Genomic DNA, 12,437 nt, shown 5'->3' on the forward strand with positions numbered 1-12,437 from the left:
GTGGTATCCGGGGTGAACTTCTCCAAGCTGGTGGTGAGGATCTTCTCCTGGCATTGCAGGCAATCTTTGCCTTCCATTTAGGAGTCAGGCGTCATCCCATCTGACTGGAAAATAGGACTTGTAGTCATCATCTAGAAAGGGAAGGGCGATCGCCTGGATTGTGGCACTATAGGGGGGCACATACGGTCCTGATAACAGTGCCAGATAAGGTCATTGCTAGGGTCATCCTCAACAGTGATCACTTGCTCACCTGCCAGCAACTGGAGCAGTCTGGTTTTACACCTAAGAAGTCTACCATCCACCGCATCCTGGCACTGAGGGTTCTCATCAAGTGCAAACACAAATATTGGCAGGATGTCTTTGCAGCCTTTCTCGATTTCGACTCAGTTGATCAAGCTGCCCTGTAGGATGTCCTGAGACTTTGCATGATCATGAAGATACAGGCGAGAGCAAGCCTGGCACTGCGGGGTTAAATGACATGCAGCATCACTGGAGCTGGTGGTTAAGCACCTTGCTTAATGGCCAACAGATATGTGGCTATTCTGCTAAGGCTGGGACTTGAGCCACTGACCTTCCGATCGCAAACACAGAGGCTTAGCCTGCCGAGTCCCTCACCAGCCCCAAAATGGGGATGCTCGAGACAGCCAGGCGTCAAGCCTATAAGCCTAGAATCTTTTGATTCATAGTTTGACATGTTATCCGTTGTGTCAGTTGATAAATCTCCACTCATTAAGTGACCGATCAGACATTTGAAGCAGAGGCAGATTTTTGGCACACGAACACCAACACAGACCAATCCGAATATGTTCCAAATTTGCAGTTTGTGGTCCAAGCGCGGGGTCAGACCATTAATCCAGTGATGCAGGGTGCACGCATATTTAAAAAGAATCATTCCAATGTTCTCATAGAAATAAAACTTCTTCTTATTAAACTCTGGTTATTTTTTTCTCTTGACATTTATATGCCGTTTTATGTTACATTTGTTGATGTTGCGATTCCGGAATTTGTTGTAAAAGCAGACAGTAAACACAGTTGCTTCCAAGGACACCACTGGCACCTACAATTACCAGCTACATAAAAACACCCACTGACCTTTTCATCTAATGCTATCTAATGATTTATAAAGGCCAAAGAGAAACAGGAAGGTTCGTGTCTCAGGAATGAACTTTTATTGAGAATTTCCATTTGTAGTATTGCTGTGTTTTTTCATTTTACTGGGGCCTTCCCCAGGATTATGTCGTGCTCTGCTGGATATGCTAATTTTAATGAATGCGTGAGAACAGATACAGATGAAAGCATTTTAATTTTTTAAATATAATAAAAAGACTTCCTCTGGCATTGGGTGCAGTCCCTCAAACAATTAAGCTGCACAGAACAGGCTATGGAGTGAAAGGGCAGGAAACAGATACAGGCTGTTTATGATTTATGGCTCTGTGCTGATTTTTTTGTGTAATATTAAAGTACATATGAAATTTATTTTCATATTGTTTGGCTTTTCCTATTGTGAAATTACACAGTAAATGACCCTCAAATATATGACCTAATCATGTGTCTGAAATTGCATACTTACACAGTAGGTACTAAATTTCCTCAGAAGCCTACTACTTGAGCCTGCTACTTTAAGGTAGTATGTACTCTCTGTATGTATGTATGATAACAGTATGCATGTCACTAGACATACTTTGGTCACCATCTTGCATATAACCTGACCCGGATGATTACCAATGCCATAGCTCAAACCCCACAAATCTTAAATACTGTTAAGAGCTATGAATGAAAAAAAATATGTAAGTTGACTCAAATACATAACAGAAGACCGGCTAAGTCTAACCCTGTTCTCCTAGTAGGTGGTAGCCTACTGGATCTAAGCTGGATCTTCTGAGTAGCAACAACAAGTACACGCTATATTAGTACACACTTATTTAACAAGGCAGTTGATGAGTAAGACTAAAACAAAAACTCTGTGGCCAGACAAAAAGGCAGATTTATGACGAGACCAGAGAACAGGCAGAAGTACCCAAGCTGACCAATGCCCCAGCCTGTCACCCACTCTGAGAAGAGAATACCTTTATTTCTAGAACCTGCCCACCGACACTAAGAGTCCAACTCCACACATGTTCATAATGACCCTGCATCTCCTCAAAAAATATTTCTTTGCAGATGTAACGGATGCCTTAGATGTTACATATGATATTAAATGCCTGAGGCATCACTGTACTGTGTGTCACTGCAGTCTCGCGAGAGGCTGGGGGCTCTTCCAGTTCAAAAAGTCGAACTTGGCTTCCTCCCATCCTATTTACAGTGAATGCTTGATTGGTTTGTGATTGGTTTGTGATTGGTTCGCATTTGTCCATCCATTTGCATACCCAAAACTTCTCAGCCTATGACTCCCCCAAATAACAGTGTCAAAGACTAGTGACCGGGATGAATCAGTCCCCCTTGGTAGGTTTCGTGGGTTCCCGCTTTGGCAACCCAAAGAGACGGCTGGACTGGCTGGGAGAACTTCCAGTGGGCCTCTCTAAATGTGGCAGTGCTGGGGGATGTAATTTCTCTTGCCGCCCTGCAGGGGGCTCCATCCATTAGTGGACGATGCAGGAGCCGGCAGCCTCTCGCTTGATCCGTGCCCTGAGTCGCCGCAGCCCCGCGTGACAGGAGTCCACCATCAGGCCGCTCTCCGTCAGGCGCCAGGCATGGCCCAGCTGCCGCTCCGTCACCCGCCGCAAGGCCTCCTGCAGAAAGCAGTCTGCGAGGTGCTCCGTGCCGGGCCCGTCCTCGATGCAGCGCAATGCCTGCTCCGCGTGCATCTCCAGCGCTTGGGCGAAATCACGTAGGCCGGCCTCCTCACGCGAGCTCAGCAGCAGGCTCCGCCCCCGGCGACACAGGTCCTCCGCCCACAACTCGGGGTTCTTGTCCCCGCGCTCTCCGTGGCCACGCACCACTAAGTCCAGGTCAGAGGTGGCACGCTGGTGGAGGCCGAGGCGCGCCAGGCAGGCGGCCCGCTGCCGCCAGTATAGCAGGCTGCCGTCCCCGGACGCTCGCACCGCCACAGTGAGCAGCTCCAACGCCCGCTGCCACTGACCACAGATTGAGAAGTAGCTGGCTTCATGGGCGGAGGCCTGCCAAAAAGACAGCATATTCCAAATGTTTAGGGCTTGGATATCTCCTTCAGATAAGGGGATAGTCACAGCTGCCGAAAACAATAATGATGATTTTCCCTGGAAATGCGTAATGGCTCTGTGGCATTTACTTTAGGCTTCTTGATGGGTTCCTAATAACCCGACTTGAGAGTAATGTGCTCTGTATCCTTGCTGAGAATGTACTGAGGCCGGACCCGTGTCTGCCTACCTGGGCCAGAGGCTTCCTGTGAGCCGCACTGACCAGCGCAAGCAGGAAGTCCAGGATGACGGGCTCTGACTCCGCCATTACGCTTAGCCCCCTGGCCGCGGCCCGGAAGTTCCGTCGCCACACCTCCACCACCCCCCACCTGGCCTGGGCTTCAGGTTCCTGTGACTCCTGGCCAAAGATTTTGCATAGGTGTGTACCTGCTGCCTTTATATCGCCTACAAGGAAGAAGGAGGATCATCTGAGGCATGTAAATCGCAGCGTCACAGTTGCTATTTGGGGCGGAGCAAGAACAACATCCAGGGATTTTTACCGTCCTCTACACTTCTGTTATTGAGTATTGGAACTGGTCTTCGGTAATGGAAGACAACGTAAAATGGGTACACGAGAACACAAGTACTGTCAAATACACATATTGAGAAAAATCCTCTATCTTACCTTTGGCGATTAATATGTCGACGTACAAGAGGTTCCCTCTGGGCTCTAGGCATTCAGTTTTCATCAGGATTCCTCCAATAAGAAAGGCCTGCCGGAGAGGTCGCTCCCCACAAGGAATCGGATTGGCTCCAACGATCTCAGAGAGGTTGGCCCTACAGTGTTGATGCAGCCAATCACAGACAAGTTTCCTGGTCTTGTCCTTCAGCAACAGAATCTCTTGAGTGACAGCATCAACGTCGACTTGGAGCGCTGCCAGTACATCACTCAGGCATTCCTGGGAAAACAGGCGCAGACAGTACAGAGCTCAAACTTTAATGTATTAAAAGACAAACATTTTTAACCATATTTCAAACGCAATGAGAGTTTTGCTTTTTATATGCTGTTCTATAAACTTGAAAATTGATTAAATTGAGTGATAGCATGGCTCAGGCAGCAAGGACACGGAACTGTGTTGAACACACTGATATTACGAGCAGATTTCGCTTTTCCTGCGTTAAATGGATTCTCAAATCCCAACAGCCAGTTGCTGGGGCCACAATATGACAGTCAACATGTTAACGAGAAAGTGCAGTGGCAGACTGGTACAAAAACTACGTATTTCCTGCCCAGGGAATACAATAAATCCTGTACCAAATTTATGTTTTAAATGATAACAATAATAATAATAACAATAATAATTATTATTATTCACTAAGTAAGATACATGTATTTATATAGCACCTGTCACAATCAAGGTCACAAAGTGCTTTACAACAATAAAATAAAATATCATTGGAACAGGTGAACAAAAATGAGGCGAAAAACGGCAAGACAGCGACAATAAGCAGCGGTCTGAGTACAATGCCTCTAGTTACTCCTCAAATCAGCATGTAACTGACTAGATGGAACATCCAGCAGTATAGTAGGAAGGACTAAGAGCAGCGCAAATATGATTACAATCTATTAAAACCCTGTTTAATACGATTATCTGGCCCGCTCATTAAAAGATCCCGCCCCTGCCACACTTCCCAAAGACAGCGGCAATGCACTCCACAGGGCCGGGGCTAGATACCCCAAAGATACCCCAAAGATACCCCAAAGCTCTGTCATCGTGAGTTTTCAGGCAGGTATGTGGGACAGTGAGCAAGTTTTTACTCAGATGCCTTTAAAGCAACACAGCCCAGAGCACATAAAGTACATCAGGTTAATAAGCCGGGCCTGATAATGAAAAACCTTAAAAGTACTAATTAAAATAATAAACTGGATCCTATAAGAAACTGGGAGCTGGTCCCGAGATTTTTAACGGGACCGTTTTAAGGTCACATGGGACTGTTTACCAGATGTAGTAAGCAGACATGCGGAAGCATTCTGACTGTAAGTGGCATGAAGTCACCTTACTAAGAGAGGAAATCAGAGAAATTCAGCAGTCAGAGGGAGAACACAGACATGTATGAATAAGCATATCCATATCCAGGATGCCCTCAGCTTACTAATGTTGCTAATGTAGAGTCAGAAATATCCACCCAGTCACCCAATCCATTAATCAAAATGTGATGTGATGGTATCAGACAGAGAGCTAAGATCTAAACGCCCCAACACAGAACTATCCCCTGAATCAGCAGCAATAAAAGCTGAATAAAAACCCTCAGAAGGGCCGATTCAGCTGAATGAAATGCATGAACTCAAACTCGAAAACAGCCCTGTAACCCTTATGAGGATGTGCACAGGCCGGACCCCTGTCCGCCTACCTGCGCTTGCTTCACTTCCTGTGCCACTACCTTTTCCAGGATTTTAGGCATAAAAGGCAACTTTGAAATGGGGCTATAGTTTGAAGACACGTCTGGGTCTAAATTCGTTTGCTTTTAGTAGGAACAATGCCGGTGTTCTTGGAAGAATCAACAAAAGCAAAAACAGCCACTGCAATAGGTGGTAGTACCCTGATCGATAGTGAAAAACAAATAGTATCTACTTGACTAGATGCTGGCTTCATTTTGTTGACTATAAATAAAATGCTGCAGGTACATTTGTTCTAGTGAAGTGTTTACTTGTTCGTTCGTCCCTGTAAGTTCAGATTCAAAAAGTGTTTAGTGTTTCACCAAATGATTACTTCCATTACAGCATTACGACATTTACAAACAATCGTTTAAAGAGTCGAATCCCCAGTTTGCGTCAGTTAATAGAAGATTATCAGGAGGCTAATATGGTGCCATACCTTCTGCTGCTTGAGCATCAGGTATGTGAAGCCCCTCCCACACCGAGCCTGCACATGCTCAGTGTGCTCTCGCAGAATGGCCGTGAAGTCAAAGATGGCGGTCTTGTGCTGTCCCATCCGGGCATAGCATCGCCCCCTGGCCAGCAAAGAATCTGTTGCCTCACCACCTGCAGAGAGCAGCATTACCAAATTAAACCTGTAATAAACCTGCAAACAGGAAATTGCCATTTTATGCTTAGAATACATAAATGAAACAACAGTGCTTACTGGAAGTCTTGGGACGCTTGCATAATTCAGTAAACGTGTGGCAGTTTCATAGGTCTCATATCAAAAGCCCATTGGCAAACAATGTTTGACAGAGGAGAGAGGGAGGTAAGGAGCATGAACCTCAGGGATGAGAACCTGAGTGCAGCCATGTGGCAGGTGACACCTCAGCACCACACTAGTCCGAATGGACCGGTGTGAGGTTTTTCCGGTGGCTGGAGTGCTAATCCTACCACCAACCCCCAACTTATTCCCTGTAAGTTGGAGGATCTCCTTACAGGGCTGGATGTAGATTAACCTCATACCCAGGAGGAAGCAATCGCAGGTTAAGGGCCCAAGGGAGTAGAATTACTCTGAGGATTCAAATGTTTAACATATCTGCACATATCTTCCACACAGACAATTTGTTTTGAAGTGTCAGTTTTTTTGTCTGACTCATTCATAATTGCCATTTTGCTGTTTTATGTTATTTCAAAGGCCAGAAATTGAATTACTAATTTAAAAAGCACCCAATGAGACCATCGTCATTTGACTTAACTCAGAACAGCTCTTTTTGAACAGTATTTTGGGTTTCAGTTTCATACTACTTGAAATGAATGTTTTACTTAAAACTACTGGTTGATTCAAATGCGATACATATTTGTAAGCCAATGAATAAAGTCGCGATTTTAAGCAAGTCTCCCAAGATTTTCTGTGAGCGATGTATGTTTTTATTATTTTGTACCTAAATAAATCTCTCTGTACAATGCACTAGTCCACTGACTGGGTCCTGAGACCCAATCAAAGTCTGCAGGCGCTGACCTGAGGAGATGATGGCAATAGACAGGTATGCTATCGCTTCCCTGATATCCTGCTCTTTCCCCAGGGCTGCCAGTATGCGCTCGGCTGCCGCATGGCAGTGTCTTTGCAGCAAGGTCCGGTCCTCTGGAGATGCAACAGCCAGCAGGGGGCGTAAGCAGCTGGTGTCCCCACAGTGGATCAGCTTCTTGAGTAGCTGGACAGCAGGTGATGTGGACGGTTAACAATCTGGACTCTCAAGCCCTCAGAAGGGATCTACTGTTGGTGAGGTTTTAACTGTGACTTTGGAGGTTAGTATTTTTTTTTCTTTTTTTTTTTTTACTTAATCTGACAAAAAAAAACGATCGCAGGAGTTTTTTTTATCTTAATTTCAGGAATATTCATAATATTTACAATGCAAAAGCAGGGCAAAGGGGCATTTCTGGACCTAAGCTGTAGGGATTCGGGAAGCTTTCTGTCTTCGTTTCCTTCCTCCCTGGAGCAGCATCACCCACCTGGTTAGCGTCGTACAGAAAGCCACGGTGCAGCTGCAGGAGGGTCAAGCGGGCCAACAGGGGCGGGCGGCCCTGCGCATGCCCAGCAGACAGCAACAAGCGGTGGGCTTCCTCCGGGCGCTGCAGGCTGTACAGGGCATCCGCTGCCAGGACTCGCGGAGCGTCCGTGCTGGGCTCCAGCTCCATCAGCAGCAAGGCCAGGGCATGAACTCCCAGAAGGGTCCTAACCACATGCAGCGGACAGGGGTCAGGGGTCAGTGGGCACAGCTCTGCACTAGCTAATGCACCCAAACTCAGACACACAAATGAAACAGATAAGGACGATGCTGGACGCTCCGCCAAGATGGTCCTTCAAGCTGTTGGGGACACCCTGCCATCAACAAGAGCTGGATCTGCTGTCCTCCTGCTGAACCCGCAGCATGTGACACAGTGTCATGGGTAATTCTCTGGCATGATTTGATTGTTACTTGTCAAGTAGATCCTTCTAGGTGTCTTTGGGAGGAATGATGTGCTCGTCTCTTTTCTGTGTACTTTACCTCTCTAGGTCCAATCATCCAGTCACATGGCTTCTCCCTACCACTATTTTGCAGACGGCGTACAATTGCACCAAACCATTCCTCCAGAGGAAGTCTCCACCTGAACATCTCAAAGACCGGGTTGCTTGTCTTTCCTTTCAAAGCAGACCAACATATTCGCCAGCTTGGATCATCAACATTGTGCCTGTCAAGGTTTGCTAGAAACTTAAAGGTAATTCTGATGACAGATATCCTTTGCTAACCACATTGCAGCTATTTCCTGATCTTGTACGTTTATTTATATGAAATCATGACGATCAGACCTTATCAGCACTTGCCACCTCACCTTCATTACTGTAACTCTGTATTGACAGTAATGCCAAAATGTGCTGGCAAAACCAATGCAGATGATTCACAATGCAGCAGCTAAAATCCTCTCATCTCATTGTCTCTCTGTCTTGGTTCCCTTGGTGGTTTCAGATGATATAATGGTACATGCCTAAACCAGGTTGCTCATAAGGATCTTCATCTTCTCTCATTCTGCACATTCAGGAACCTCATTACCTGCTGATCTCAACATTTGAAAACACGTCTCGGTCTAGACATTTTCCACCCGTGGTTCTTTGATGGTGCAACAGGCTACCGAATCATATCCAGTCAGCAGCGCCGCTGACAACTTTTAAGAAACATCTCGAGACCAATTTCTTGTGTGAACATTTCAACAAACTCATCCTGGCACCTAGCACTGACCACCCCCCCCCACCACCACCACCTGTTTTCATTCACTGTTGCATTGTTATGGTCTCAGTGGGCCACATTCTCACACAAGATGCTCTTTTCCTGTAACTTGAATTAGTCTCGCAGGAGTTTTGATTTGACTAACGTTTTGATGTTGAGTTCAAACATGCTTGTGTACCTCTGTCTCCAAGGCTAAGTTGCACTCATCGTTCTTTGGAAGGTCATCTTGAAGCCCCTAAGATGGCTCCATTACAGATGAATGCTTTTGATGCCTTATCTGTCGCACTTGAATGTAGCTTTGAACAAAGGTATCTGCTAAATAGACATGACGAGGTTGGCACCCATCCTGGGGTTATTCCCTGCCTTGGGCCTGTAGTGTCCGCAGTAGGGCTATGCCCCTCTGCGACTCTGAATAGGAATTGAATGGCAAATAGAAACAGTAAAAGTGAATGATATGTTGAGAACAGTACCCTTCTTTGGTAGGGGAGCAGCTGTCTTTGCCCTCCGCTGATTGTGGTTGATCATTCTGCAGACGTTCTAAGTGTAATGTGGGCATGCATGAGACCATCTGGCTGCCTGCTCCCTCCAGAATGGCACGCCCTTGCTCCAGCAGCACAGTACACAGCAGGCCCCGGCAGTTCCAGGGCACAAGGCACCGCACTGCCAAAGCCGTGTCCTGATGTTGAAGCCGACTGGCGGTCATATAGTCCAGGGCCGTCAGGTAGTGGGAACCACCCAGCATGCGCAGGAGTCCGCGGCCACAGAGAGCCCGCACACAACTGGGAGGATGGGGGGCGCTGTGTTCAATTACTGCCTGGAAGTCCTCCAGCGCCCCCTGATGGTCCCCGGAGAGAAGGCAGGAATAGCCCCGAAGCACATGCACAGTATTCTGGTAGCTCTGGCAGGTGGAGGAGGCGCTAATCAGCTGGCTGCAGATGGACAGTGTTTCCTTAAATTCCCCACGCAGCAGGAGGCAGTCGGCTAACCGCACGTACAGCTCCCTCCCACCTACGTTTGGCTCCAGGTGACACAAGGCCTGCAGCTGGGTGATCACGGGGTCCAGCAGCTCGACACCCTGCGAAGAGCGCAGGTCAGACCGTGCCAGCACTGCCTCCCTGTACTGCAGCAGCCCCCGTTCTGCCTCCTGCCTCATCTCTGTACACACGACCGCCCTCGTGGCTTGGCGGGAAAGCAGCCTGTGGAACTGCTGTCTGGCGCTCGCAGGGTGGACGCCAAAGGCCTCCCCCAGGTCCCTGCAAGTCTCAGCTCCTTTTCCCTTAGCAGAGAAATTAGCGGCTGCCCTACTGACCAAAAGACAGGCCCTCCTCTCTGGCGGCATCTGCTGGAAGGTTTCCCCGTTTCCTTCCGCGTCGGGATCCGGCTGCACATGCTGTCCTCGAAGTGCAAGGGAGCACGCCTCCGCACTCTCTCCAAACCTGCGCAGGTGGAACAAAACCAAGGCTCTCAGCTCCTGCACCCGGGAGTCCCTCGGGGCGATGGCTGCCAGGAAACAGAGACCTTCATGCACCTCTTCCAGCTTTGATCTCTCCTCATGCCCTGTGTCATCAGTGAGCTCCTTCTCAGCGAGGAGCCTGCTGATATGCTGGGCTGTTTGCTCCACAAATGCTGTCAGTATTATGGGCAGGTGCTGAGCCTGTTTGACCCTAATCAGTCTCACAGTCTCCGTTTTATTTTCTCGGAAAGCTTGCATGTAGAGATGCAGGCCTTTGGGACTCTCTGGCTTTGAGAGCAGAAAGGTCAAGGCTCTCGTTAGCTCCACATATAGATTATTAGAATTATCCATTGGAACAGCTTTTTTCCCCTGCAGCGGGGCAGAACGGTGCGTTACGTCCTCCTCGTTGACCCGGCCATTTCCAGGTTTGACAGACTCCATCCTAAACAGAGGGGAAGAAAAGTTGTCAGGGATCAACACTGAGAGAAACCAGCAGCTACACCTTCCTTCACTCTCACTGCCTTGGTTTCCCCATAAATACTGAGCCAAGCTTTGAGTGTGGAAACCAGCCTTTCTAACCGGTGCCTCACAAGCGTGGCCTCGGTTTTTAATGTACAGAGTCGGGTCACTCTCTTGGTTTCCTGTCCCCATGCATAGGTCTTCTGTGCTGGTTTCCTGACACATATCCATTATGATTTCTCAGCTTTTGTCAAACAACCCCCCGCAAAAGCGTTTATTCTCGTTGAAGGTATTTTAGAATTAATTAAAATGTATGCAAAATTATGCGACCGAACTTGAAAAAAAAATGCAGGCGATTCATAAATAATGTATGTGAATAATTCATAAATAAAGTACCTGAAAACATCACTTTAAGGAAATACATATGTGCGATAACATTAAATTAGAAGGAAATCACCTATTGTTTATTACAAATGGATTCAAGTAGATACACTTTCATTGGCTTCACTGTCCACAGAAAAATGTCAGGCCTTCAAAAGCTGGCAGCTCAACCATTATTCGAAGGCATTATTATTACTATTTAGTCTTTCATTAGAGACCACGTGTTTATCCTTAAACAAACACTCCTTCGCCAAAAAGGTAGATACACGTCTTGTTCCTATGGTTCTATTTTATGAGACAAAAATTATGTAGGTCACTTTTCGACATTTTAAAAACGTTTTTATGTGTCCAAATTTAAAAGCATTAAAATGGGTTGTGAAATATGCATAAACCTTTTAGTTTTGTCCCCGCGATGGAAACTAAACCGCTGTCTCCCGTGTTATACGGGGCGATCCCGTATTATAACTGGTGCCTTTCAACCCTAGTTACGAATGTTGAATGAACGATTATAGTAATCAGTTACCTTTTCGTAATGTGTGTATGTGCTTCTGTTTGTCTGTGCTTCGTAATTTTATGATTATTTCTACTATGAGCAAGAGATGATCCGACGTTTTTCACGCGTAGATCTAATTTACGGAAACCATGAGCACGTACGATAGTCATAATGTAATGTTTTAGTGACTAACTATACAAAACCGCATGACGCCTCTCACTAATTAAACGCAGAAATGAAACACATGATCTAAATTAGATATGTCTTTCAATACTATTTAAATTGTCTTACTTACTTTAGGGAGGACCTTATCGTCGACGGCCTTTAAAATGTACCGTCTCCACCTGTGAATCAATATGCAAAAAATCAAAGTGTTTTAAGATACGTTTCCTTTCTTTTCATTTATGAGACAATTCTTGTGATCTTAGCTTGGTTCAGTTACTAAGGAAACGATACACAAGCACGTCACACACCAGGAGTCAGTTAGAGAAACTGACACCGCTCCGTTCCGTCCTTAAAGACGCCAGACTCTGTTTTAGTACAACAACCCCACAGCCACAATGAATAAGAAGTGAAAAGCAAACTCAACAAGGTATTATACAGTTAAATGGGTGGGATGATTGTTTTTGGTCACACCTTATAAAATAAAAGTGATTTTCACAGTGGGGCCCTTAGGGGTGGGGGGGGTGTTACCATTTTTACTCCAGATACCGCCTGGCCCTGTGTCAACCTTATGTCACTCTGGATAAAAATATATATTAATATATTGTTATATCTACGGGGAGGGGGGGATGACTGCCTTCTCTACGGCACTCATTCACCTTTCACATCGACTCTCATCACCAGGAAGAAAGTGAAATTTCCCCATTTC

At 46.4% G+C, this 12,437-nt stretch overlaps 1 protein-coding gene across 1 annotated transcript; it reads right to left on the reverse strand.

Annotated features, from left to right (window-relative positions):
- Window positions 1–1,161: 1,161 nt before the first annotated feature.
- On the reverse strand, window positions 1,162–11,647 carry ttc34 (tetratricopeptide repeat domain 34). Its single transcript, XM_049017319.1, has 8 exons — window positions 11,597–11,647; window positions 9,251–10,675; window positions 7,528–7,750; window positions 7,037–7,229; window positions 5,972–6,138; window positions 3,781–4,054; window positions 3,346–3,560; window positions 1,162–3,116 (listed from the first exon to the last, which is right to left on the reverse strand). The coding sequence occupies exons 2-8, from the start codon at window positions 10,672–10,674 to the stop codon at window positions 2,580–2,582; spliced, it is 3,033 nt and encodes a 1,010-aa protein (XP_048873276.1). The 5' UTR covers window position 10,675; window positions 11,597–11,647; the 3' UTR covers window positions 1,162–2,579.
- Between the last annotated feature and the right edge of the window lie 790 nt (window positions 11,648–12,437).

The sequence above is a fragment of the Brienomyrus brachyistius genome, chromosome 6 (assembly GCF_023856365.1).
Source record: "Brienomyrus brachyistius isolate T26 chromosome 6, BBRACH_0.4, whole genome shotgun sequence".
Lineage (NCBI taxonomy): Eukaryota > Metazoa > Chordata > Actinopteri > Osteoglossiformes > Mormyridae > Brienomyrus > Brienomyrus brachyistius.

What these genes read in the sequence shown, in the direction of transcription:
- ttc34 (XM_049017319.1), bottom strand. Translation starts at nt 10,674, where the DNA reads ATGGAGTCTGTCAAACCTGGAAATGGCCGGGTCAACGAGGAGGACGTA. An exon ending in TATTGCCATCATCTCCTCAG is followed by an intron (nt 6,139 to 7,036) that starts GTCAGCGCCTGC and finishes TGCTCTCTGCAG; the next exon opens with GTGGTGAGGCAACAGATTCT. An exon ending in ACAGGAAGCCTCTGGCCCAG is followed by an intron (nt 3,117 to 3,345) that starts GTAGGCAGACAC and finishes TCTTTTTGGCAG; the next exon opens with GCCTCCGCCCATGAAGCCAG.